Source organism: Gopherus flavomarginatus, chromosome 19 (assembly GCF_025201925.1).
Source record: "Gopherus flavomarginatus isolate rGopFla2 chromosome 19, rGopFla2.mat.asm, whole genome shotgun sequence".
NCBI classification, from domain to species: domain Eukaryota; kingdom Metazoa; phylum Chordata; order Testudines; family Testudinidae; genus Gopherus; species Gopherus flavomarginatus.
The window spans coordinates 23,204,409-23,230,723 of record NC_066635.1 but is presented as its reverse complement, the minus strand read 5'-3'; the positions used below and the strand labels follow the sequence as shown (position 1 = coordinate 23,230,723).

At 62.2% G+C, this 26,315-nt stretch overlaps 2 protein-coding genes across 3 annotated transcripts in view; one reads left to right on the top strand and one right to left on the bottom strand.

The window, feature by feature from the left end:
- Window positions 1-412, bottom strand: part of GIT1 (GIT ArfGAP 1) — a 35,069-nt gene extending 34,657 nt beyond the window's left edge. The window contains exon 1 of the mRNA XM_050929267.1: window positions 248-412. Within this exon, the coding sequence (XP_050785224.1) occupies window positions 248-299 (52 nt within the window). The 5' untranslated portion in view covers window positions 300-412. The remainder of the gene's footprint in view (window positions 1-247) is intronic.
- Window positions 413-9,616: 9,204 nt separating this feature from the next.
- Window positions 9,617-26,287, top strand: ANKRD13B (ankyrin repeat domain 13B). Of its 2 annotated transcripts, none has more exons than XM_050928735.1 (15): window positions 9,617-9,872; window positions 18,300-18,435; window positions 19,869-19,993; window positions 20,241-20,286; window positions 20,687-20,830; window positions 21,577-21,766; window positions 21,979-22,045; window positions 22,449-22,530; window positions 22,724-22,788; window positions 22,925-23,055; window positions 23,422-23,579; window positions 23,907-24,059; window positions 24,454-24,614; window positions 25,145-25,221; window positions 25,635-26,287. In XM_050928735.1, the coding sequence occupies exons 1-15, from the start codon at window positions 9,681-9,683 to the stop codon at window positions 25,846-25,848; spliced, it is 1,941 nt and encodes a 646-aa protein (XP_050784692.1). In that variant the 5' UTR covers window positions 9,617-9,680; the 3' UTR covers window positions 25,849-26,287. The 2 variants fall into 2 exon arrangements, with proteins under 2 accessions (XP_050784692.1, XP_050784691.1); XM_050928734.1 differs by having other exon boundaries at window positions 9,618-9,872; window positions 22,721-22,788.
- The last annotated feature ends 28 nt before the right edge of the window (window positions 26,288-26,315 follow it).

Sequence of the window (26,315 nt, the reverse complement as noted above, 5' to 3'; positions counted from 1 at the left end):
GCAGGCAGCGCTGGCAGAGAGCCCGGCGCAGAGCCGGAGCCAAGACAAGGGGGCTCCACGATCCCTGCAAGGACCCCCCCCCAGCTCTGCACCAGCGGAGAGCGGGTTGCGGGGGGTCCGACACCCCCTGTCCCTAGCGCACAAGCTCCAGGCCCCCCGTATGGGGGAGGGAGCGGCCCCCCCCGGCCCGGGGCTCGGCGCCCCCCCGCCGCAGCCTGTGCGCGCAGGCCGGGCCCGGAGCCCTCACCTGGGGCGCCGCAGTCCGCGCACACCTCCGTCCGCGGCCCCTTCCGGGACATCCTCAGCGGCGAGGCGGGCGCGGCCCTCTGGGCCAGCGCGGGGCCGGGCCGGGCCGGGCGGCGCCGGGGTCTCTGCGGGGCTCCGGCCGCTCCCAGCGGCTCCCACGGCTCAGCTCCTGCAGGAAGCGGCGCAAGCCCGGCCCCTGCGCGGGGAGGGTTCGGCGCAGGCTCCCCCCCCGGCCCGGCTGCCGGAGGAAATGGAGCGAGCGCACGGGGGCGCAGCGCCGCGCAGCTACAGCGGGCACCGGCCTCCGCGCACGGGCAGCCCCCGGCCGGGCAGCGGGGCTAGGAGCCAGGACTCTGCTAGCCTACGCTCTGCCACTGCCTGGCCCCCCGGCTGAGTCACACCCCGGCTACTCCGTGCCTCAGTTTCCCCATCGCACCCTGGAGGCCATGGCCCTGAGCGGCCTGGGCAGCCTTCTGGCATTGGGGAGCTGGGGCGGGGCCTGACCCGGCTCCTTGGCTGCCTCCCTGCAGCAGCGGGTGCTGTCCAGGGTTCTCTCTGGGCCTGTCCACCTCCCTTGTCCCCCCACTCCCCTCTGACCATGTATTTGTTGTCCCCACTTTAGCTGGTTCCTGGCTCCCCCACCCCCCCGAGGAGGCGGGTCCTTTGCTCAGGTTGGCTCCACCCACTCTTCCCCATTCACCCCCATGCAAGGGGAAAATCCTGATCCCCATCTGCCACCTTCTCCTGCTTTCCCCCTCTGCCATGCTACCCACACATCCCCCCATTCAGCACCGTCTGCAATTGGGCCAGCGGGGACTTCTGCACGGTGCCCCCGCCCCGTTCCACCCACCAGGCCCGGACCCTCTGACACCCAGGATGGGCTCTGTCACTTGTAACAGCAGCTATCACAACAGGGCCCTGACCGGGCGTAACCAGGGCCAGCTCCAGCCACCAGCTCAGCAAGCAGGTGCTTGGGGCAGCCAAGGGGAAGGGGCGGCACGTTGGGCTCTTCAGCGGCAGGTCCCTCAGTCCCTCTCAGAGGGAAGGACCTGCTGCCGAATTGCCACTGAGGAAGAAAGGGACCCGGTGGAGCTGCCGCGATCGCAATCGTGGCTTCTTTTTTTTTTTTCTGCCGCTTGGAGTGGCAAAAACCCTGGGGCCGGATCTGGGCGTAATGCGGACAGACCCTGGGCGTTGGTGGGTGGGATCGAACCTGGGACCTCTGGAGAGGCTGTTAGCAAAGGCTGTAGAGCAGATGCCTCAGCTTTCTGGTCTTGATGCTACTAGATAGGATGAAACAACACACCCAGGAGGTGTGCGGGTCACAGTGGGACTTGGTTTTGCAGCAGCTACTGATGATGAAAGTCACCCAGTCTCTGCCTGATCACCGAGCTGAGCTGTTTTCCCCTCCCCCGTCTCTCTTATCTGCTACCCTCACATGCCTGGGAGACCTTCCTAAGTATCCCCCTCACATTTCCACATGCTCTCCAGGCCTGGCACCTCACACCCAGGGCTAGTTCTGCTTGACAACGCCTCCAGGTCTGGAATCCAGATAAGATAGTGGAGGAGTAAGCAACATAGGAAAAGCTGAGAGTTAAAGTGGAACTGGGTTTCTCTGCCCCTCTCCTCCATCTCACCCCACCCCACCATTGGCCTCTGCAATAGCTGACTGGCTCCACCCCACCGCTCCCAACCCCACTGCATTTCTGGAGTCAGGAACCTTGTATCCAAACCCAGATGCCAACTTTGCAGCTTGGGACCAGCTCTGAAATGCCCAGGGGCTCTGCCTCCACAGGATCCATGTGTGTCACTTCCCATGTGCGGAGCAGAGCCCAGCCTCTGCCCACTTGCACGCCAATCAGCAGGGAAAAGCCAGCACGTTAACAGAATCCTCCCCGTCCCCTGTCCCAGCCCTCTGTAACACGCTGCTCGCAGCATGACTGAGCTGAGGGCTGCGGCCAGGGAAGGCCTTTCAGCCCAGACCTGTGTCCTCTGGAGACATGCAGGTGCCTCCCTAAAGCCCTAGTTCCCAAACAGTGAGACCCGCCCCATCAGTGGGGCACAGGAAGCTTCTAGATGGGTTGCAGGACCCAAAGCAAACACACATCTCCCAGCTCAGCGCCAAGAGCTAAAGCTGAGAGGTGCTGTGACACCCCTCCACACGCACACACCAGGTCACAACTCCACAGCCCAGCTCCACAGGACAGGAGCCACTGGGGCTGGTTCCTTCTCAGCCGTACCCCTGGGCTCACCTCTGCGGTGGGCCAGGATTAGGTTGCAGAGCCAGGGTGCACCTATGGATGGTGGGTTGGAAAAAAAGACAAAATGCAGTTGGTGGGTCAACACCTGGGAGCCCCTGCCCTGCCCTAAAGAGCTGAGGGGGGCCCGAGAGACTCATTTCTAAAGAGCCACAGAGCTGACCTGGGCCCTGGCCTCCCGCTAAGCCATGTTCTTCTTCACCCGCCTGGACCCCGTTCTTCACAGCCCAGCACAGGCAAGGGGTTAATCTGCCACTTGTGCCGTCACTGTGGAGATGGGTCCAAGGTCATAGGGGGTGGCTATCTCAGTGGGAGAACCGCAGTGATTTTTCAGAGGGGCCAGCCCCACCTTGCATGGGCACTCTGAGCTCTGGGGCTCAGCACGGGGGGAGTGCGCGCACAGGGAGCTGATGCAGCTAAGATGCCAGGTGCATCCCTAGCTCTCAAACACCAAGGAACAGGCCACCTAGATACAGCTGAATGGCTGCATTAGCAGAACCACTTTTGGCTCTGTTCTCACTTTGTCCCAACCACCCCCACTCCCAAGAAACCCTTTATCACCTGACAACCCTCTGGGCTGGTGGGAGCCAGAGAAGAGAGCTCTAGGGACAGTCATCTCGTCTGAACGGTCAGTAGCAAAGCAGCCAGCAATAATCGCAATTCATTTCAAATGGCCCATGGGCCTCCCACCTGGAAGAAAAGGAGAGGGGGAAAATCCGAACCTAGCTCAATAGTGCCAGCCCCCCATTTACACTGGGTGGTGCCAGGAGCCAGCCAGCGCAGCGCTAGGTGCTGCCCATATGACTAGGAAGGTCAGGCCTCGCCCTGACAAATGGTCTCTCATCCCTAGGCTCAGGGGCCAGGGTCCCGAGGGCAGGGAACACGGGTGCCCACACTCACTGGCACTGCTGCTCTAGGGCTGGCTTTGCAGAGGTGCTGAGCACCCCGAGAGCCCACGGACTTGGCTGGCGCGGCAGTTGTGGAGCGCTCCTCGGGGCCAGCCCTGCTGACAGAGACTGTTCCCCAGTGATCGGGGCGGGTCTGCAGGCAGGTCTCTCCTGTGCCGCTGGCCTGGGAACGCGTCGGCAATCCAAGAGTGCCACTGCTGGGCCATGAGCTGCTGGGGGTCTGCTTGGCAACGCACAGGGCCTGTTGCCAGAAGGGCCTGTGGGGCAGTGTGAGTGCGGAGCAGCGCTGGGGGGGGCTGGCAGGTTACCTCTCCAGGACAGAATGCAGGCTCACAATTCATGAGCCCCCAAATGCCCCCACTCCTTCCCCCATCGCCTGATGTTGCAGAGATTGGCAGCTCAGTAGAAAACACCATCCACAGGGTGTGTCTGGATGGGGGCGGGGGTGGGGATTCTCCCAGATCTCAGCTCACCAGGCTCCCACTGGAAAGGTGATGGTGCTGCCTGCCCCCCTCTCCCCCCGGGGCCCAGACACATGTTGGCCAGGGAAGTGACTCCTGCGGTGAGCTCTCCTGCGCTGTGCCTCACCTGGCTGGAGGGCAGAGGCCGGCACCCGCCAGCAGCCGGGGATCTGTGGCTGGGGTACAGCCCCCTTACTTTGCACTAGAGAATGGCAGTGCTCCGGCAGGGGAGGGGCTGCCAGAACCAGAGTCCCAGCCAGCATAACCCACTCCAGCCGTTTTCGTGGGTCCTTGAGCTCTGCAAGGGGGATACAGGCAGTGGCTCTACTTGGGGGGAACCCATCCCTTGTGGCTGGCCCCCAGCCCCTTCCCGTGGGATGCTCACAGCAGAGCTTTGGTACTTGGACATCCATTCCTTAGTCTTTAGAAAGGGGGGTTGCTCCTTTAGGTGCCAGCCCATGCCTGGTGGGCAAGGCCGTCAGTCCCTGATACAGGAGGTCATCAGGCGGGGCACTGTGGCGCTGCCTTGGGGAGGCATCTGCAATAAAAGCTTGCTCACGGCTGGAACAACACGCAGCCTAGGCATACCGTCATGGAGATCTGTACTGGGCCAGAGCGCAGGGCACTGGCCTGTGTGTCATTCCCAACTTCGCCACTGTCCTGCTGGGTAACCCTGGGCAAGTCACTTCCCCTCCCCCCCGTCTGCCGAGTACAGAACTGTGGAGCATGTTCCGCACCCAGCATAACGGGGCCCTGAGCTCAGCTGGTGCTTGGAGGCAAATCTGTCTGAACAAGCAGCTCTGGGACTCACTGGCTGAGAGTCTGTGGCCTGGGTTAGCTACAGGATCGTAATGGCTCCTTCTGGCTGGAAAAGCCAGGACTCTAGAACACACACAAATAACCCAAGTGAAATCTCTGCGCACCTTCAGAGTTGGAACAACTCAAAGCTCCAGCCTGACTCTGAGCCATGCTGAGCTCCCCTCCCTGCAGAGAGATGTCATGCCCCTGCTCATGCATCTCTCCAGCCCCGTGGTGCCAACAGGGCCGCCCGGGGGGGGGCAAGTGGGGCAATTTGCCCCGGGCCCCGCAGGGGCCCCCACGAGAGTTTTTTGGGGCCCCTGGAGCAGGATCCTTCACTTGCTTCAGGGGCTCTGGAAAACTCTCATGAGGCCCGGGCCCCCGGAGCTTCCTCCGCTCGGGGTCTTCGGCGGCAATTCGGTGGCAGGGACCCCCACCACCGAAGACCCCAAGCTCCCTGAATCCTCTGGGGGGCCCGTGGTGCCAATGGCTCCGGTAGCACACTGGCTGCAAGTGGGGAAGCCAGTGACACAGGGCATTCACCATGTGTGTGTGTGTGTGTGACGAGTGAGTAAAGCGCCGTTGGCCACTCCATTATCCCATCACCACGGGGAAGGAAAGGTGTGTAGCCTGGGCACTGAGGCTAAGACAATAAACCAGGACATCTTTGATGGGTGTCTATATTACCCCCCATATGTATGTATGTGAAATGCCACCTCACCCTCCCACTTCTGGGGTGGAGCATGGCAGCTGCTGAATAATGCAAAGGAAAACTACATAGCAGGGTGAAAAATGCCACCCCCATCTGGGTGTGCGGGAGCCATTCTCGGACGGCTGAATGTTGCATTGTTGTGGCTCTGAGCAGCATGCCCATTATGCTGGGCTCTGCACGTGCGAAGCTGCAGCCCCTGCCCTGGAGCGCTTGCACACCGGGCAGGAAAACAAGGGTGGAGCAAGGCGTCTGGAGGGAGCACTGTGAGCTGGGCCCTCACTAGGAGGGACTGAACCTGGGGGTGCAGGTTGAGGACTGGAGTTTGGAAGGTCACTCCAAGCACAGGAGAAAGCCTGGCGCCAACTGCAGGAGAGCCAGATAAGTGTGTCCTGCAGCCCCTTCTGCACCTCTGGCCTGGATACTTCCTGTGTCTGTCTGGCCCAGTCCATGACCCTGTCCCTACCTGACGCTCCTGCAGATGCCTCCATAGCCTCTTTGCTGTCCCAGTGGCATCAGAAATGTGGGCAGATCACAGGAGGAGTGTTCACGCTGCAGAGAGGAATCCCACCACAGGGGCACTTGCCTGCAGGAACAAGGGGCGTGGGCCCCCCCAGGGCTTTGTGGTAAGAACAGCCAGACTGTGTCAGACCAATGGGCCAGCTAGCCCAGTGTCCTGTCTTCTGACAGTGGCCAATGCCAGATTCTGCAGAGGGAATGAACAGAACAGGGCAATTACTGAGTGATCCAGCCCCTGTAATCCAGCCCCAGGTTCTGACAGTCAGATTTAGGGACACCCAGAGTGTGAGGTTGTGTCTCTGACCATTTTGGCTAATGGCCATTGATGAACCATCCTCCAGGAACTTATCTAATTTAGTTTTGAACCCAGGTATACTTTTGCCTTCACAACATCCCCTGGCAATGAGTTCCACAGGTTGACTGTGCATTGTGTGAAGAAGTATTTCCTCATGTTGTGTTAAACCTGCTGCCTATTCATTTCATTGGGTGACCCCCTGGTTCTTGTGTTATGAGAAGGAGTAAATAACACTTCCCTATTCACTTCCTCCACACGATAGACCTCTGTCGTATCCTTCTTAGTCGTCTCTTTTCTAAGCTGAACAATCCCAGTCTTTTTAATCTCTCCTCATGTGGAAGCTATTCCATACCCCATCCCATTTCTTTTGCCCTTCTCTATACTTTTTCCAATTCCAATATATCTTTTTTTGAGATGGGGTTACCAGATCTGAGCATAGTATTCCAGCTGTGGGCATGTACTATGGATTTATATAGTGGCATTATGATATTTTCCATCTTGTTATCTATCCCTTTCCTAATGGTTCCTAACATTCTGTTCACTTTTTTGACTGTCTCTGCACATGGAGCAGATATTTCCAGAGAACTAGCCACAATGACTCCAAGATCTCCATCTTGAGTGGTGACAGCTAATTTAGACTCCATCATTTTGTAAGTATAGTTGAGATGACGTTTTCCAACGTGCATTACTTTGCATTTATGAACATTGAATTCCATCTGCCGTTTTGTTGCCCAGTCACTCAATTTTGTGAGATCCATTTCTAGCTCTTTGTAGCAAAAGAGTAACTGATTGGACTTAACCATCCTGAGTCGTTTTATATTGACTGCAAATGTCGACACCTCCCTGTTTACCCCCTTTGGCACTAATGAATCTGTTGAACGGCACCGGTCCCAGTACAGATTTTGTGGGGACCTGACTATTTACTTCTCTCCACTGTGAAAACGGACAATTTATTCCTACCATTTGTTTCCTGTCTTGTAACCAGTTACTGATCCATGAGACCTCCCCTCTTATCCTGTGATTGCTTAGTTCATTTAAGAACCTTTGGTGAGGAACTTTATAAAAGGCTTTCTGAAAATCTAAGTACACTCTATCCACTGGATCCCCCTTGTCCACATGCTTGTTGACCCCCTCAAAGAATTCTAGCAGATTGGTGAGGCCTGATTTCCCTTTATACAAACCATGTTGACTCTTCCCCAACAAATCATGTTAATCTAAGTGTCTGATAATTCTGATCTTTACTATATTTTCAACCAGTTCGCCTGGTACTGAAGTCAAGCTTACTGTCCTGTAATTGCCAAGATTACCTCTGGAGACTTTTCAAGAAATCAGTGTTACATTAACCAGGCATCTGGTATAGAAGGTGATTTAAGTGATAGATTACATACCACAGTCAGTAATTCTGCTGTTCCATATCTGAGTTCCTTCAGAACTCTTGGGAGATACCACCTGGTCCTGGTGACTTATTACTGTTTAATTGATCAATTTCTTCAAAAACCTCCTCTAATGACACCTCAATCTGTGACAGTTCCTCAGATTTGTCACTCAGAAAGAATGGCTCAGGTGTGAGAATCTCTCTCACATCATCTGCAGTGAAGATGGATACAAAAAATTCATTTAGCTTCTCCACAACAGCCTTGTCTTCCTTGAGTGCTCCTTTTAGCACCTTGATCGTCAGCAGCCCCACTGTTTGGCAGGTTTCCTGCTTCTGAGGTACTTAACCAAAAATTCTGTTAGTTTTTGTATCTTTTGCTAGTTGCTCCTCACATTCTTAGTTGGTTTGCCTGTTTATACTTTTACATTTGGCTTGCCAGAGTTCACACTCCCTTCTCTTTTCCTCAGTAGGCTTTCACTTCCATTTCCCCATCAATGTGACCTCCTCTGTCACTCCAGTATATCTGGTACCCTGGCATTACCATCTCCCATTGATTATTGTCATTCCACCAAGTTTCCATGATGCCTGTTATTTCAGTATCTTGCTTAATACCAGGCCCTCAAATCCAGCCATCTTAGTATTTAGACTTCTAGCATTTGTATACAAGCACTTCTAAAACGTGTTACTATTTAGCTGTCTGCCTTCATGTGATGTAATAGAATGGGATTTTTTGGTTTAACTGTTTTTCTTCAGTTCCCACTTCTACTTTATACTCCCATCCTCTCCTCTTTATGAGGATGCAGAGTATCCCCTTAACCATGTGCTCCTCTGCACCTTTTGGCTTTCCCCCAGCCCTTCTTTTAAAAACTCCTCTGCGACATTTTACATGTTCCATGCCAGCAATCTGGTTCTGTTTTGGTTTAGGTGGAGCCCATCCTTCCTGAATAGGCTCCTCCTTTCCCAAAAGGTTCCCCAGTTTCTAACAAACCTAAATCCCTCCCTCCTCCAAACACCATTGTCTCCTCCATGCATTGAGACCCCGCAGTTCTGCCTGGCTGGCTGGCCCTGGGTATGGAACTGAGAGCATTTCAGGGAATGCTACCATGGAGGTCCTGCACTTCAACCTCTAAAACTAGCAGCCTAAATTTGGCTGGCAGGACCCCTCTCCTACCTACACGTACTGAGACCAGCGGCTCCTCCCAGCACTGCACATAAGTCTGTCCTGATGTCTCCAGAAGTCCAGCGGACAGCTTTCTGTGCAGTGCTGGGGAGGAGCCAGTGGCCGTGGCACATGGGCTACTAGTGACATAGCAAGAGGTAGGAGAGGTGTCCTGGGGGCCGGATGGAAGCCCAGGCCCTCCGTGGTAGCAGGGCAGGTGCTGTGTCTCACTGGAGGAGCAGGGCATGACACGGCCCGGAGGCATGGACAAGGGGCTGGCCTAGGGTGACCAGATGTCCCGATTTTATAGGGACAGTCCCAATTTTTGGGTCTTTTTCTTATATAGGCTCCTATTACCCCCCCCCCATCCCGATTTTTCACATTTACTGTTTGATCACCCCAGGCTGGCCCCTACTGCCCAGTGCCCCAGCTCTGAGATGGGGCACCGGGCTGGCACCAGAGCACTGACCCGATGGTGGCTGCAGGCCCAGCGGAGCCAGGGCAGGCCATGGCCACGGCCCAGCTGCTGGGATGGGGCCGGGGCAGTGCGGGAAGGAGAAGCCGGGGCAGCCCCTGGCCGAGGAGGGAGGAAGATGAGCCTGGAGCCCGGCTGGGGACTACAGCTCCCATCAGGCCCCGCCGCCAGGCCGCGGCCGGAGCTCTCCAGCCGGCGGGGCTGGTCCCGGAGCGGAGCAGGGCGGGGGCCATGCCGGGGCCGGGGCCGGGGCCGGGGAGGCCGCTGGGGCTCCGCGCCCGTGGGCAGCCCGCGCCGCTTCCTGCCGCTCCGGGGGAGCGCGGCGCTGCGCGGCGCGGCCGGGCGCTTCCCTTTGTGTGCGCGGGCGGAGCGCGCAGCGCTGCCTGGGGCCCGGCGCTCGGCGCTGGAGCTGCAGCGCCCCCATCCCGGGGAGCCCCGGAGCCGGGCCCGGCGCGCCGGAGATCCCCTCCCAGCCACATGCCTCTGCAGCCCCAGCCTCCTCCCCGCGCCGCCCGCAGCCCCGCGCCCCTGCGCCGTCGGAGCCGGCGTGGCGACAGGATGATCGCCGCCTCCGCGGCCGGGAAGGGGCCGGAGGGCAGGTACCCGCTGCACCGCCTGGTCTGGCACAACCGCGCCCGCGAGCTGGACCGGGAGCTCAGCACCCAGCAGGTGGGTCCGGCCGCGGGGACCGACCCTCCCCGGCTCAGCCCGGGACGGTGCTGGGGGGGGACTGATGCAATAGGCTCCCCCCGCCCGCAGCATCCCTGGGAACGTGTCTGCAGCAGGGCTTCCCCGGCTCCCGGCTCAGCAGGCAGGGCCCTTGCCGGGCGGTGGGCCTGGAGGAGGGGGAGCGGGGCCTTTGCCTTGGCATGCTGGCCCTTGGCCCGCTCGGGCTTGGGGTAGGGAACAGCGCAGTGGTGCCAGACGGGAGCTGAGGAGGGGGCTGGGGATCCTGCTGTATGATTGGACCCCCCCCCAAGCCCTTCTCCCCAGAAACTGCCCGTGGGCCCCTCACTGGGGCCAGGGGATCCAGGCACTGGGTGTTGTGCCCTGGCCAGAGCCAGCGTGGAAAGCAGCTGACAGAAATCCTGAAACACCAGGCAAAGCACTGCAGGGTGGGCGTCCCGGGGTGCTGGCTTTTTGCACCCTGGGGTGTCGAGTATTTGCAGAGAGGTACATCCCGGGGCCAGGGATACTCGAGGCCTAAAGAAAGAGGCGCAGAGCAGAGCCAGTTCGGGACTGATTGGTTCACCTCTGTCAGGAGCCCAGCCACTGAGATGGCTCAGCACGCGGCTTATGGCCTGTGGGGGATGGTGGCCACCCTCGGTGATAGTCTGCCACCTTTTCCCATCCAGACACCCCCTGGGTGTGGGAGCTTGGTAACTTCCTAAGGGCTTTGTGCCAGTGCCCGTCACCATGGGACCGGAGCAGTTCCCGTGTCAGTCGGCTGGCACAGGGAGATCCCATGGCACATACATTCCCTCTGGCCTCAGAGCGTGCAGTCCCCTTCATGAGGCTCCCAAGGATCACCTCGCACCTGAGGCTGGGATTTGCCTGGGCCTACAGGAATCCACACCCAAATCCCAGTGAATTTCAGTGGAAGCTGGTCACTATTTCCCTTGGCCTGGGTTGAAACTCCCAGCGTGATGCTAAGACTCATTGAAACCTCGGGGTGCTAGGAGGAGAGGAGCGGTAGGCCACTGGCCCCTCTTCCTCCTTCCCTCTCCAGCCTGGTTTGTTAGGGACACTCGATATATGTTTTGCCTCGCAAGTAATCTGGAGTAGCTGGAGGTGCCTCTGCTGTGGTGAAAACAACGCCTGCTAAGAGCAAGGACCTGGACCTTGGGAAACGGGCAGCGTGCGTGTCAGGACTGCGTTCCGGCATGGCTTGCCCTGGGCTCAGGCAGAGAGTGAGAGCTCCTGGAGCCGCTGGCCCGGCAGATAATTAAGATGGGTTTCCACAGTGTTGAAATATGAATTTACCAGCTGGGGGGGATTGGGGTTCTTTGTCACTGTTATTGAACTGATTAACCCCCGCCCGCCCCCAGCAGCACAACGCTGGCTCCGTTACAAGAGCAGTATGATGTTGTGGGGAAAACGGCAAACCCCAGGCAGTTCTGCATTCGGGCATCCCAACTCCTCCTGCCCGGTGCCTGCCCGTTCTGTGCCAGGGCACAACTCCCTGTGGCTGAAGTTGTGTGAAGTGTGTGATGATGCCTTGGTTTGGAGATCCTGCTGGTGCTCAGGTACTGGGAGCCAAGAGGACCCAGTACCTTGCAGAATCAGGTCCTTTGTTTTTACAGTGAGACGTACACCCGCCTCTGACGCATCTTCTTCTGGCTGGGATATTTGCTATGGCCGCAAGGCTTTTCTTTACCTTAACTGGCTGGTGCCACACCCGTCTGTATTGTAGCAGGCAGCTGTGGAGAGATCCTGGCCTAATTGTGATTTGCATGGAAATGAAGATGCCACGTGTCGTGTGAGCGCCTGTTTTCTCCTCTTTCCTGATCAGAGCAGCCTGTGGGGGAATCTCCTGCATTTATTTCACTTGTAATTCAGGGTCATTTTTAGCAGCAGCTCGGGGAGGCGGAGATCTCAGCTAAGTTGAAGAAGTGTGTGCAGGCCATTTCCCTGTGCCCAGAATGGACCAGGCGAGCAAGGGGGATTTTTACGCCTCACTTGATAACTTACGTCTTTGGAATGTCACAGCGGCTTTTCCTCTGAAGGAAAAATTCTCCAAGATGCACGAGGTCTCTCCTCATTTTCTGTGACATGGTTGGAAGAGGCAGCAGTAAAACGAGGGTTTGGTTGGTAGGAGCTGCCTGGGCTGGAGGTCGGCTTATTCTGAGGGAGAAAAATACTCTGCCCCTGGTGCCCAGGAGAGCCCTGCGCAGGGCCCAGCTGGAGGGCTCAGAGTGTCACTCTCGGCTCCAGGCGGCCCGCGGTGTTAAGCTGGATAGCTCCAGTGGCAGGTCCGAGCAGGGTCTCTGGTCCATGGCGGGTGTGTGATCACCCTGTCTGATCACGCCCAGCATCGCCTGCATCCTGCCCAGAATGTCTGGCTACGCCTGTCTTGTCGAAACGTCCGGCCTCTCCCAAAACACAGCCCACCGTACAGCCCCCGAGCCTCACTCCAATTGCTCCAAGGCAACTGGCCCTTCTTGTACCATTGCCTGCAGCAGGGCAACCTGCCTGCTCCGCATCTGGCACTTCTGCCGCCGTCCAGCAAACACCCCTGGGCTCCTCCGGAGGCTACTGCGAGCACTACCGGGAGGGGGCAGGGCAGGGCTCAGGGAGCAACTGTTTGGGGCAGGGGTGGGGAAGGGAGCAGAACATGGAGCTGAGCCCGAGGGCACGTTCAGCTCTTGCTTGGGCGGGTCGGCCAGTGGGGATGGCCCTGGAGCTTGAGTTCCCCAGGCACAAGCCGAGGGGAGCCAGGCCTGCACTGTCAGCTCCAGGGAGACCTCACCGGGCTACACCCGCGTCATGGGCAGAGCTCCCTTGGCCAGCTGGGGGTTGGGGACCAGAGATGCAGCTCGACTCACTTGAGGCAGGTTCTGGCTGGCACTGAAGGGCAGGCTGGGCTGGAGCCGGCTGGCATGGCCACTCTGATTGAGGGGAGCCAGAGCAGCGCCTGTGGGTTGAACAGTGGGAATCACAAACAGTTTCTTTTTCCCCCTTGGCACTGCCCAGCTGGCACTGGGACAGCCCCAAGTGCCTGCCAATGGAAACTGGCATCTCAGGCTGCAGGATGAACTCTGCAGTGACCCCTACCCAGGCCCTTGTCAGCACCCTTTCTTTTTCCTGGCGGGCACGGTGATTGGTGCCCTCTGAAGCCAGCTGTCCCCAGCTGCCCGTTGGCAAAGGCTGGCCCTTAGCAGCCCTGCAGGAAGGCAGAGTCAGTTCAGTGTGTGTAGGGGGGCAGTGGGGATCTGCGTCCCAGCCTCAGGGCCCTGGGGTAGGCAGGGCCGCCATGTCTGTGCTCATGGCTCTGGACAGAGCCTCTGGCTCTCAGAGCGATGGGGCTGCCCCCGACCCCTGAGGAACCCCATCCTGGAGGTGTGATGAGTTATGAACAGTCCCAGCCCCCCTGTTCTGCTGGCGGTTGGGCTCCTCCTAACTTGCCTGGCTGTGAAGATACACGGACGTGCGGGGAGCCAGCAGGTAATGCCTGATGAACGAGTCACTGTGCCAGGTTGGCAGTGCGGGGCCTGTAACACACACACACCCACACCCTCTCTCCACTGCCATGGCCTGTAACTAACACACACACACACACACCCTACCTCTCTCTGCTGCCATGGCCTGTAACTAACACACACACACACACACACACACACAGACACACACACACACACACACACACACACTCTCTCTCTCTCTCTCTCTCCCTCTCTCTGCTGCCATGGCCTGTAACTAACACACACACACACACACACACACACACACACACACACACACACACACACACACACACACACACACACACACACACACACACTCTCTCTCTCTCTCTCTCTCTCTCTCTCTCTCTCTACCTCTCTCTGCTGCCATGGCCTGCTGAGGCCACTTGGCGTGTCTAATATCCACTGCCCTTCTGCAGTTCATCCTTCCCTGCAGCCAAGATTGCTGATCTTATCTGGCCACACAAACCTGCTTTGCCGAGTCCCCATCCTCCTGGTGCCTGGGCAAGAGACACTGCCACTCACTAGCCATGAGCTGGGGCTGGAGCCAGGTGGCTGCCTCAGGAACTCACCACCCCAGGCAATGCAAGTCGGGTGCTGCACAGACCCTGGGCTGGGGCCCGGGCAGCAGCAGCGCTGTGAGCAGGGGAGGCACAGGTGGCTCTGGGTGGGGGGAACGCCTGGGAGCACAGAGCTGGCTGGGTGGGAAGCCTGGGCATTAGCACTTGGTGCTGCCATTCACCCAGCTTCTGCTGCCATTTAAGTCCTGATCTGTCACCCTGGTGTAAATGGGGTGACTCTGGATTTACACCCAAGGCACCAAGAGCTAGCTTTGGTTCCTGGTCCACAGTGCGGGCCCCGTGTCCCATCCCCTCCCTGGGGCAGCACCCACTGGGCACCCCCCCAGGAAAGCCCTGCCCCCGCAGCTGGGGGTGGGGGGAAGCTGCATTAACCAGCTCCCAGCTGGAGGGCTGGCATGTGTGTGTTTTCTTTCATTAGTTAGAGCCCTTTTCATCAGAGCAATTAAGAGCCAGCGAGCGATCACCTTGGAGAGCGTTTAATTAACGCGCCTGCTCCCGCTACACTGGAGGTGCCGCTTCCAGAACCAGTTTTGTTCCTGGGGCACCCCGGCAGTGCCTGCGTCTCAGTACTGTGTGCCGTGCCCCTCTGCTGGGACAGCTGCATTTGCCAGGCCCCTGCCACCCAAGGTGGGCAGGGTGGAGGGGAGGCCATGGCTGGGCCAGGAGGGACGGTGTGGGTCTGGGGGTCCGGCAGGAGTGGCGCATGGGGCTGTTAACAGCTGGATCCAGCTGGCATGTGAATGGGAAGCACTGAGGTGGGGGGCAGGAACCAGGGCATGGGGAGGTCAGACCTGAGCGTCGGGGCAAGGCTGAGACCCCTCGCAGCACCTCCCTCCCCAGTGTTGTGACTGGGGCACCTCCAAGGTGCATGGCAGGGGATGGCTGAGCTCTGCTCCCTGGGGGGGATTGTGGGAGATGCCCCCGCCTCGCTGGCAGCACCCGACCCCACTGGCTGCTCCCAGGGAGCCTGGGGCAGCTGCTGGGGGATGAGGCGGGAGCTGTTTGTGCCAGCCCATGGACCAGCTGGTGCTGTCTGCCACCCCTTGGCCCCTGGCACGGCTCTGAGCTGGGGGGCTCCTCTCAGGGCACAGACGCCCCGGAGCACGAGGGCACCGTGGGTGGGGGGCTGGGCAGCCTTGCAGCAGTGGAGCTGCCCCTCCTTGCCCCCCCAGGGGGTTACAGTTTCTCTCAGCAACAAGAATCGGCCCCTGGGAGCTGGTGTCTGGCAAAGGAGTATGGTGCAATTAGCACTGGTGGGGGAGGGACTCCAGGGAGAGGCTGTCTCCAAGCAACCTTGTAACCCCCCCACCCCTCCTAGGGAGCCTCCCTGGGGCAGAGCTGCCAGGAAAGGGGGGGGCCCACTCACCCAAGTCAGGCACTGGGGCCCCCCAGCCAATGCCCCTCATTCCAGCCTGCAACCCCCCGCTGCTCCCCGGAGGGGGGTCTCCCACACTCAAGGCCTTCTCTCAGGGCCCCTGTGCCTTTAGCCGGGGGCGGGTGGAGGGGGCCTGGAGGAGATGCTGGCCCAGAGCTGCTCAGCTCCTACCTCCAGACGTGCAGCCCCATCACATCAGAGCTCTGCCGGACACAAGCTTCCAGCCGGGGGCCAACCCAGCACCGTACCTCTGGGGCACTGATACCCCTCCCCAGGCCAGGCACTACCTGGGCTGCCTCTCCCACTCCCCACTGCCTGCAGAACCGGCCCAGGGGGCAGGGCATGCTCAGGAAACAGCTGGCACCTGTGAGCCCGGCGTCTCTAGCCAGTGGGCTCCCAGCAGCCCACCTGGCCTGGCCCAGAGGCCTGCAGGCCAGGTGCCACTAACCCTTTCAGTGCCGCACTACACCACTGCCCCATCTCAGGCGGGCAGCGGAGATGGGCCCGGAACCTGCAGTCAGGCCCATCTGTCTGAGGGCTGGAGGGCTGAAGTCAGGACTGCCCCTTGAGCAGGGCTTGCTGTGCCCGCCAATGGGGGTGCTGCTGGGCTCCCCTCCATCCCGGCACAGGCTCTGCAGGGTGTGTGTCAACCCCCCTCTCCCGTGCCTCCTATGGCCTGGCACCCCACACCATCCCCAGCCTAGCTCCTGGCACGGCACTCACATGAGCTCCCGTCCTCTGCCCCCACTGGGGCTTGGATGCTGGCCCAGCTGCCCCTTGAACCGGCAAACCCAACTTATCATCTCCTCAGTGTGGCATGAGCTTTCATGTGCGGCCGGCTCGGCAGCCAGGCAGGAAATGGACATGACAGGTGCTCCCCCGGGGACGCCGCTGGGCTTTCAGTGGGAAGGGATTGAGGGGCAGCGGGGAATGGGAACGGAGCTGCCCACAGAGCGGGAGCCTTGTGCTAGCGGGCACAGCGGGCACTGGCAGCCCTCCCGCCTGCCCCCCACCGAAGAGAATGTGGGGCAGAGATGGGGATGTGCGCAAGAGGAGCCACCAGCTGTACCCACGCTCCAGGCCTTCAGCCACAGACCTGGGGCATGTGCTCAGCCCCCAGGCAGTCCCAGTGGCAGGGCCCATGGTGCAGAGCCAGGCGCCTCGGGGGGTCCATCAGATCCCACTCGCCCTGTCGCACGCCCTCAGAGCAGGAGGGGGATCTCACATGGCCTGAGGTGCCATGATTGGCACGTCTGGCTGGGCGTGACATGCGTACCGCGGCTGGAAATAACAGGCCAGGGGCACATGAGGGCAGGGAAGCGCATGCTGAGCACACAGGGACGTGAGCTGCTGTGCAGCAGTGCTGGGGTGACCCGGGGCAGAAACGGGATGCGACACAGAGGCTGAGTGCTCAGGGCTGCGCTGTGCCACTGCTGCTTGGCTGAGGGAGCCCCCAGCCGTCCCCGCGCCAGGCCACTACCACGCACCCAGTGCCTAGCAAGGCAGCAAAGAGGAACCACGGTGTCAATTTGCAAATTGCATTGGTCACAAATAAAGGCTGGTGGATTTACCAAGGGAGGCCGGGGGCAGCTATAGCCTGTATTGGCCCAGCTGCTGTAGGAGGCAGGGCTGAGTGCTTGGGCTCCTCCGAGCTCTGGATAGATTCACCAGCTTGTCTCTCCTCAGCAGAAGCTGCTATTACCCCTTCCGCCGCTCTCCCGTCCTGGGCCCAGGATGGCTCCATGCCCTCCCCAGCTCACTACCTAACGGCATCAGCTCACTGCTTGGGCCAGGGCTGCCCCTGGTGTGTGTGTGTAGGGGGGAGCCCAGCCACCAGGGCGCTGGTTCGAATCCTTCCCCGCAGCCCAGCTCCCAGGAACTCAGGGGCTGCTAGCCCAGCACTGTCCTCTATGCCCAGCCTCTCCTTGTCTGCCCCAGCCATGGGTCGAGGAGGCTGAATGCCGCTCTCCACCGAAGGCAGGGGGAGATGTGCTGGGGGGGGGGTGCCTTGCCCTGGCCGCATCCCTGAGGCCGCCAGCCCCTGCCCTGCAGCTTTGGATGGGGTGCCCAGGGCTGGAGCACAGGAGCCCATGTGGGCTCTTCCAGCTGGCATGGGCTGAGTCCCTGCATGCAGGCTGGGCCAGTCCAGGGCAGCAGGGATGGGATGGGAGCAGGGGATGGATGGTCTTCGCTGACCCCAATACAGGAGACCACTCCCAACAGCTCAGCTTTTCCTCAGCTAGCAGGGCTGGCTGGGGCTCGTGGACCCCCTCACTGAGCCCCAGCGATCACACTCCCCTGGCCTCACTGGGCATGGAGAGAGAACAGGCCCCTGGGCAGCTGCCCCCCGGATGGTGCTGCTGGCACGGCCCCGGGGCATTCACAGGGAGCAGCAGCACCTCCCTGCCCGGGCAAGGTGCCCTGTCATCAGTCCCCCCAGCCCTGCTGCAGGGATTTCCCTGCTACCTCCCCCCCACAGTGCAGCAGGGACCCCCTAGGGCCCAGGCAGGGCCACTCACCCCCAGTCTTATGGGCTGCACTTGTGGGCCTGGAGCCTCTCCCCCGACTTGCACCAGCACAGGCTCCAGCTGCCCCGGGGCTGATCAGGTCCCAGCCCAAGGCTGGGCTCTGGGGGCTCAAATCTCACCTATTCCTGAACTGCCTGCAGTGAGCTGTGCTGTGGCCAGAGGCGCCTGCACCCCAAATTCCCAGGCCAGGTCCTCTTGCCAGCCAGTTCCTTGGGCAGCTCACTGCCCTCCCCCACCTGCCCCATGGACGTGGCTCTCAGACCCCAGTTGGACTCACCTCCCCACTGGAGCACTGAGACACCGGGCGGCCCAGGTCCCCACAGAAGCGGTGACGGCTGGGAGCAGCAGAAGGGCCTGCTGGGGCTGCTCCCCCGAACTCTGTCCCTGGATCACCCCCAAATAAGTCCCTCTCTGGGCTCTCCTGGCAGGTGGACATTGAGCAGCTAGACCCACGGGGCCGCACACCTCTGCACCTCGCCACCACGCTGGGCCACCTGGACTGCGCCAGGGTCCTGCTCCAGCACGGAGCCGACGTGGGCAAGGAGAACCGCAGCGGCTGGACAGGTGGGTGGGCGGCTCCAGGACGCCGGGGGGGGGGGGACGACTGACAGCCAGTGCCCACAGCAGCCCCACCTCTCCTGCGCCGGGGGCTGGCACCTGGGGACGCTGCCATTTCTAGGCACTAGAGCCAGGTCTCTGCAGGGGCTGACACTTAATGGGCAAGAGAGATGAGTGAGACCAGCTCCACTGCACGGGGGGTGGGGGTGTGACAGCAACCGGGCACCTGGAGTGAGTTCATGGAGGTCAATGTGCAGTGCAGGTGGGGGCTGACGAGCACGACCACGTGGGCACCGTGCCCCTACCCAGCTCCGCTGAGCCCCTAGCCCAGCCTGGCTCCTCCAGCTCTGCCAGTGCCCCTCACTTCTGACCCGCAGCGCCCTGCTAGCCCAACCCTGCCCCCCCAGCTCTGCTGGTGCCCCTCACTCCTGACCTGCAGCCCCCTGCTAGCCCAGTTCTGCCGGTGCCCCTCACTCCCAACCCCAACCCCTTGCCAGCCCAGCCCCCCAATCCCAACCTAAATTCCCTGTAAGCTGTGTGGCCATGCAGCAAGCTATCAAGGGCCGTGCATGTGGGGAGAGGTGCCTCGACTCAGCCCAGCCCAGCCCTGCTAGTCCTCTCTCCCCGCTGCAGCCCCAGGGCAGCCTGCACCCCAAACCACTCATTCCTGGCCCCACCCCAAAGCCTGCACCCCCCGTGCACCCAACCCTCTGCCTCAGCCTTGAGCCCCCTCCTGCATCTCAATCTCCTCATCCCCTGCCCCCCCCAGAGCCCAGACCCCCAGTCAGAGCCCTCATCCCCCAACCCTCTGCCCCAGACCTGAGCCCCCTCCCACACCATGAACCCCTCGGCACCACCCCTGCTGCACAGCACCTCCATATTGGGGCTTATAACAAAATTCATTCCACACATGGATGTAAAAAATTAGAGGGAGCACTGATCCCAACCCACAGCCCCTGCTAGCCCAGCCCTGGCTCCCACCTGCCCCCCTCCCACAGCTCTGCCGGTGGCACCCAGTGCCAACCCACAGCCCCTCGGCCGGAGCCCCTCAGTATCACCCCCCAGCAGCCCCAAGGTCTCCTGGCAACCATTGCGGAGGTGCTGTGTAGCCCTACAGTGCACGGGGGGGTCTGTTCCCAGCACCACGGGCAGGTAGCCAGTCTGTGCTACTTCAGTGGCTTGGGGCAGGTGGGAGGGGCAGCTCCAAGGGGTCCCTAATGGCTGATGCTGAGGCCCCCCGGCTGAAGCAAACTCACAGGCCTCACAGAGCTGCAGGAGTCCAGCTCCGCCTGGGGGCACTGCCAGAGGCCCAGGCCAGGGTCCTCCCTGGTCTGGAACTGGGTGCCCTGCTCAGATGCCCTCCCCAGGGCTGGCTGTCCTGGTCATGTGGGCAGAGGGGACCCTGCCCGCTGCCCCTGATGCCCCCTCTGTCCCCCCAGTGCTCCAAGAGGCGGTGAGCACCCGCGACCTGGAGCTGGTGCAGCTGGTCCTGCGGTACCGCGACTATCAGCGAGCCATCAAGCGCCTGGCTGGGATCCCCATCCTGCTGGAGAAGCTGCGCAAGGTACAGGCTGCCCGTCCCCCTGCACACTTCCCACCCTGGGCCACTGCAGGGAGCCAGTGCTTTCTGGGCCAGTGACCCCCTGCCCAGGGGGCTCCATGTGCCCTCACCAGTCCCATGTAGGGGGGAAGCTGGCAGAGTTCGCACACGGTCACACCAAGGACTGCTGGCTCCCTGCCCCTGCTGGGTGTGAGGGGATCCTGCGGGCGTCCTGGGCGCCCCTCAACCCCGGCCTCTCTCCTCTCCCCAGGCCCAGGATTTCTACGTGGAGATGAAATGGGAATTCACCAGCTGGGGTAAGTTCTGGGGCCACCAGCGGGAGGCTGGGCCCAGGACAAGCAGCAAAGCCCCACTGCTTCCCCACCCGCCCCATGCCCCCAGACACCCCTTGCATGACCCCAGTTCTCCCCCACACCTGTGACAGCCCCAGGCAGCCCTTGGGTCCAGGGGCCGCTTGCCAGACCCCCTCCCTGCTGGGGACCCCACTGCCTCTCCCCTCACCTGCCCGGCCCCCGGCCCTGCTCCCCCTAGTGGAGAGCTCTGGCCATGCGGTGGTTTGGGGGATTCTAGCTCCTGTCCAAACTGGGTGCCTGGGCCCTGGAGCGATGGGGCCCAGGCCAGCGGGACTCCCACGCCCAGTGCCCCATGAGGCAGTTGACGAGTTGGGGGCTGCCCCTAACGTTTCCCTCCCCACAGTGCCCTTGGTCTCCAAGATCTGCCCCAGTGACACCTACAAGGTGTGGAAGAGCGGCCAGAACCTGCGTGTGGACACGACGCTGCTCGGCTTCGACCACATGACTTGGCAGCGGGGAAACCGCAGCTTTGTCTTCCGGGGACAAGGTCAGCATGGCCCCTGGCACAGCGCGGTGCTGGAAGGCTCCAGGGGCAGCAGGGCCACAGCCCTCAGCCCTGCCCAGGGCAGCCCGTGGGCGCCGGCTGGTGATAATGCACACGCCCATCTCATTGCAGCGGGAGGCCACACTGGCCCCTCAGGGGACTCTGCCCTCCAACCTCCCAGCAGCCAGACAGGTGCTGCCTCAGTCACTGGGGTGACCCTGTGCTGGAGGTCCCGGGGCTTATGGTGGGGGGAGCCCACTGGCTGAGACACACTTGGGAAAGGCCCAGCTTAGCCTGCGGGCCGGGGGCTGGTGCTCCATGCCCTGGCTGATGCCCGCTCCCCTGGTTTGAGGATAGCAGAGGTCTCATCCTGCTGGCTGGGCGGGAGGAGTGAAAAGCCCCTGTCTAGACACCAGGTAGCATGAGGGAGACGCCTACGCCGCCGGATGGCACCCTGAAGCTGGCAAGTGGACACAGCAGCGTGGAGGGGGCGCGTGGGGTTCATGCAACCAGAGGGGCAGTTATGAATGGGGGAGGTGCTGATGTCCACGGAGGGGGAGCAGCCCACCTGGCCCCTGCTCACTACCAGGGCAGGGGGGCTCTGCCACAGCTGGTAATCCAGCACTGGCAAAGTCAGGCAGGCCCCTGGCACATGTCCGCCTGCACACGCCCCAGCCTGCGCCGCCTGGAGCCCCCCCCAGAACTGCAGCCCCCTGGCGCTGGGTGCTGACGTGGCCTCCTCCTGGCAGACACCAGCGCGGTGGTGCTGGAGATCGACCACGACCGGCAGGTGGTGTACTCCGAGACGCTGGCACTGGCCAGCCACGACCGCGAGGGCCTGCTGGCTGCTGTGCAGCCCACCGAGGAGCAGGTGATGGGCCGGCTCACCGCACCCGTCGTCACCACGCAGCTGGACACCAAGAACATCGCCTTCGAGAGGTGGGCACACACTGGGCAAGGGAAGGCTTGGGGAGGGGGCTGGGATGCAGGTGACTTCTGCTGCAGCCCATGGGTGCCTCGGGTCCCTGGTTCTGGGCAGGGCCTGGCAGATGGGGGCCAGCAGCGGGGGGGGAGGGGGCAGCACAGGGTGGGAGGGGCTGAGCGTAAATCCCCTGGGGGTCTGTCGCTCACGGCTGCCTTGTCGCCATCAGGAACAAGACGGGGCTCCTGGGCTGGCGGAGCGAGAAGACGGAGGTGGTGAACGGGTATGAGGCCAAGGTGAGGGGCAGGCGGGGGCAGGGTGGCCTTGCCAATGGCTCAGGGCAGCAGGGCGATGGCTGCCAGGGGGAGACAAGTGCCCCCTCCGCAGCCCCGGGAGGGGCAGCGGGAGCCACGACAGGACCTGACTCAGCACAAAGGCAGGGTCACATCTTGGCCTCCTCGCCACCATGGCTCGCCTGGCCCCAGCCAAGGCTCCTTGATGGGCATGCAGCCGCGATGCCCCAGGCTTGGCTGGGCCATGGGAATGGGACCTTAGCTCCCAACCAGGGCCCAGGTGCCAGGGGAGCAGCTTGACGAACCCGGGGACAGTGCCCCCTTCTGCCAGCCCAGCTGCTGGCGGGGGCAGACCTCTGGAGGCAGAGAGAGCTGCAGCCTCTGGCGTTCGGGCTCCTCCCTGCAGGTTTATGGCGCGTCCAACGTGGAACTGATCACGCGGACGCGGACGGAGCACCTTTCCGACCAGCACAAGGGCAAGAGCAAAGGTAAGAGCCGGTTCTGAGGGATGGGGGGTTGCCACCTCCACAGGCCCTGTTTCTGCCCCTGCAGCCCCATAGCTTTCCCCTGCCTTTGGCTGGGGGAGGCAGGCGAGTCCTGGCGCTGCCCCTGGCCCTGCCCTGCCCCAGCTGGGGAGCTGATGGTGTCACTGCCCTGTGCGTTGTCCTTATCTCTCAGCAGGCAGCAAGACCCCACTGCAGTCCTTCCTGGGGATCGCCGAGCAGCACGTGGGGCCCAGCAATGGGGTGAGTAGTGGGCTCAGCTGGGGGGCAGCTCTGGGACCAGCATGGCCCTGGCAGCTAGGGGAGGCGAGGGGCCCGTGTTTGGGCAGAGCAGCCCCAGCCTGGCCAGGCTAATGAGGCCTTGCTCGTCCCGGCGCAGACGCTGATCACGCAGACCCGGAGCCATACCAACCCCACGGCCATCACCCCCGAGGAGTACTTCAACCCCAGCTTCGAGCTGGGCAGCAGAGACATGGGGCGCCCCATGGAGCTCACCACCAAGACGCAGAAGTAAGGAGGGGCCGGAGTCCCTGCCAGGAAGCCTGGGGCAGAGGGGGACCCCTGGCAAGAGAGGGAAGGCTGGGGATAGGTGGAACTCACTGCTGCAGGGGATTGGAGCAGAGAGAGCAGGAGCGGGCTGGAGGCTGATCTGGGAGCGAATGGCAGGGCAGGGGCACGGCCAGAGCCCTTTGAATCCGCCCAGGGTCTGCCTGGGGCTCCCCACGTGGGACCGCAGTGCAGGCTGCCCGGACTGTGAGGAGTGTGTGTTGTCCCACGGGGCAGCAGGCAGCACCTGCCCAGTGAGCTGGGCACAGTGCTGGGGGGGCAGCGCCAGGCAGGGGCCTGTGCTCTGGTGGGCATCTCTCCCTGCTGCAGGTTCAAGGCCAAGCTGTGGCTGTGTGAGGATCACCCACTGTCCCTGTGCGAGCAGGTGGCGCCGATCATCGACCTCATGGCCATAAGCAACGCGCTCTTCGCCAAGCTCCGGGATTTCATCACGCTCCGCCTGCCGCCCGGCTTCCCCGTCAAGATAGGTGAGGCCGTGCTACCCCTGCCCTGCCGTGATCCGGGTGCTGGGGGCTCCGTGCACCAGGCCCTGGCGTGCCACATGGACACCAGCTTCTGGCCAGTGCCCTCACCCCATGACCGGGGGCTCCCTTGGGCCTGTGCCCCCAGTGCCCAGGTATGACTCTGGCTGCCGCCCACAGGAGGTGCCTGAGGGGCCCGCAGACTGTGTGTGCCAGCCCCGGGTCCCCATGGAGGGGGGTGGGTGCATGCGCTGCTCTCCTGGCCCTGGCACTGCCAGCCCCGGGCCCTGCCGGTGCACCTCCCTCACTGCGCCCACTCTCTCCCCCTCCCAGAAATTCCCATCTTCCACATCCTTAACGCCCGCATCACCTTCGGGAACCTCAATGGCTGCGACGAGCCCGTCAGCTCTGTGCGCCGCAGCTCTGGCAGCGAGGCACCTTCGCCCAGCAGCGACTCCTCCAGCGTCAGCAGCTCCAGCTCCCTGGGTACGTGGTCCCTGCCCCGGGGGACAGGCGAGGCGCTGGGGGCTGCAGCATCCTGAGCTACCTGCACACCAGCCCCCTGGGCCCCCCCCCATGCTCCCATCACCCCCTCAGGCTTTATAAGGGAGGGGAAGTTTGGCTGGTGCACATTAGCAGCCCCCCCGGACCTGGCTTGGCCCCCCCATTGGTGACCAGCTGAGAGGCCAGTAGCAGCTGCGCTCCGTGCTGCTGGCACCTGCCCTCCCCTTCAATAGGGAGGCACAGCTGTGGGGCCTGCAGCTCCCAGCATGCATTGTGGCACAAGCCAGCAGAGTGCATGCTGGGGGGTGTAGTCCGCAGGGGGTGCATGCTGCGCTGTGTCCCCGCCCCCAGTGACAGGCACGTCTGGTCCCCGCAGCCTCCTGCCGGGCTTGTGAGATGGACCCGTCCCTGTTCGAGGCCCCGCCTGGGTACAGCGTGCTGGGCAGCCAGCGGGACGCCATGCGCGAGGAGGACGACGACTTGCTGCAGTTCGCCATCCAACAGAGCCTGCTGGAGGCTGGCACGGAGTACGACCAGGTGGGCTCCGCGCCTCCTCTGCTGCGGGGCCAACCGGGTGTCACGGGACGGGAACAGCCTCATCCCAGTGCCTGGCTCCTGGGGCGGCCCCTTCTGCTGGGCACCGGTGGGGTGCAGGGCGCGGTGAGCACCAGCCTCGGGACTTCAGGGGACCAGCTCTTGCATTACTTCTGTCCCAGCCCCACGGCACCAGAGGGGCAGCACAGACACCCTGAGCCCCATATGCAGCTCTGCATGCCAGCCCGGCCCGGGGCAGCCCCACACTGCCACCCGCAGCTCGGGGCGGATCCTCCCCTGCTCCGCCTTGACACTGGCACACATCGGGCAGCATCAGCGTTCCCAGGGCTCCTGCAGCTGGGCTGGTGGTGGGGCCCTGTGCCTGCTGGGATAAATGTCTCCTCTGTGCTCTCTTGCCATGCCCTGGGTCTCGGCCTAACCCCCCATGCCAGGCCCCAGGAAGCGCCATCCAGGCTGGGGAGTGGGGGGGAGGTGGCAAGTGAAGTGTTAATATGCTGTGACGCCATCTACAGGTGACCATCTGGGAAGCTTTGACCAACAGCAAGCCGGGCACACACCCCTTGTCCCAGGAGGGCCGGCGAGGCGACAGGTTGGTAAGGTCTGGCTAGTCCTAGCCAGGGTCAGGGCTCACAGGGCCTGGCATTGGAGCTGGGGGGTTCGGTCTGTCCTGCCCGGCCCAGTGGCCGCACACAGCATAGCCCCATGGCTTTGTTCCATAGCTGTGTGCAGCCCCACCTGGAGGGGACCCTCCCCAGGGCCTGCCTGGGCTGTGCCTCAGTTTCCCCAGCTGTAACGAAGCTGGCCACCCTGCAGCATGACCGACAGGGCTCTAGCATCCCAGCTGGGGGCGGAGAGCTGCTGTGCCTGTCTGCCCCAGGCATTTAGCCCCCCCATAGCCAGGCGCTGGGAATGGCATAGGGCCCTGCAGCAGCCTCGGCTCAGCATTGGCACCCGCGTTCCCCGGACCCCCGCTCACCTTTGCTGTTCCCCTGCCCCCTCTAGGACACCCCAGCGCACACCTCCCCCTGGGCAGGCCAGCCCCCAGCAGCAGGGCGGGGGCAGCGGCGGGCCCAGCCCCTTGTTCCACAGCTACGACGAGCAGCTGCGCCTGGCCATGGAGCTGTCGGCGCGGGAGCAGGTGGAGGCGGAACGGCGCACGCGGCAGGAGGAGGAGGAGCTGCGGCGCATCCTGCAGCTCTCGCTGACCGAGCAGTAGCCCAGCACCTGCAACGGGCCCTGCAGCTGCTGCCCAGTTCGCGCTGAGCCGGGGCCCTGCACATGGCCGGGGTGGGTGCGGCCGCCGCTGGGCAGTGGCGTTCCCTGAGCCAGCAATGCCCACGTGAGCAGAGAGGTGCCAGCGCTGGCCCACCGCAGATGCCATCGCACTGAGCCATTTAGAGACCATGCTAAGAACACTGCCGGGGACGCAGGGGCTGTCCCGCCATGAGGAGACTGCTGCATCAGAGGGAGTGGGGCAGGGTTTGGAGAATGGGGAGAGGGCACCATGCCCAGAACCCTGTGGGGGAGGACAGACGGGGCTGCGAGGCCGGGGGCACCTCCAGACCCATTACTCATGCCCAGTCCCAGTGGGCGGGTACTCACCAGCTACAGCCAGCTGCAAAAGCTGGAAATGCAGGGGGTGGAGAGCCCGAGGCTGCGGGTCGGCGGGGGGGGGCACCAGCA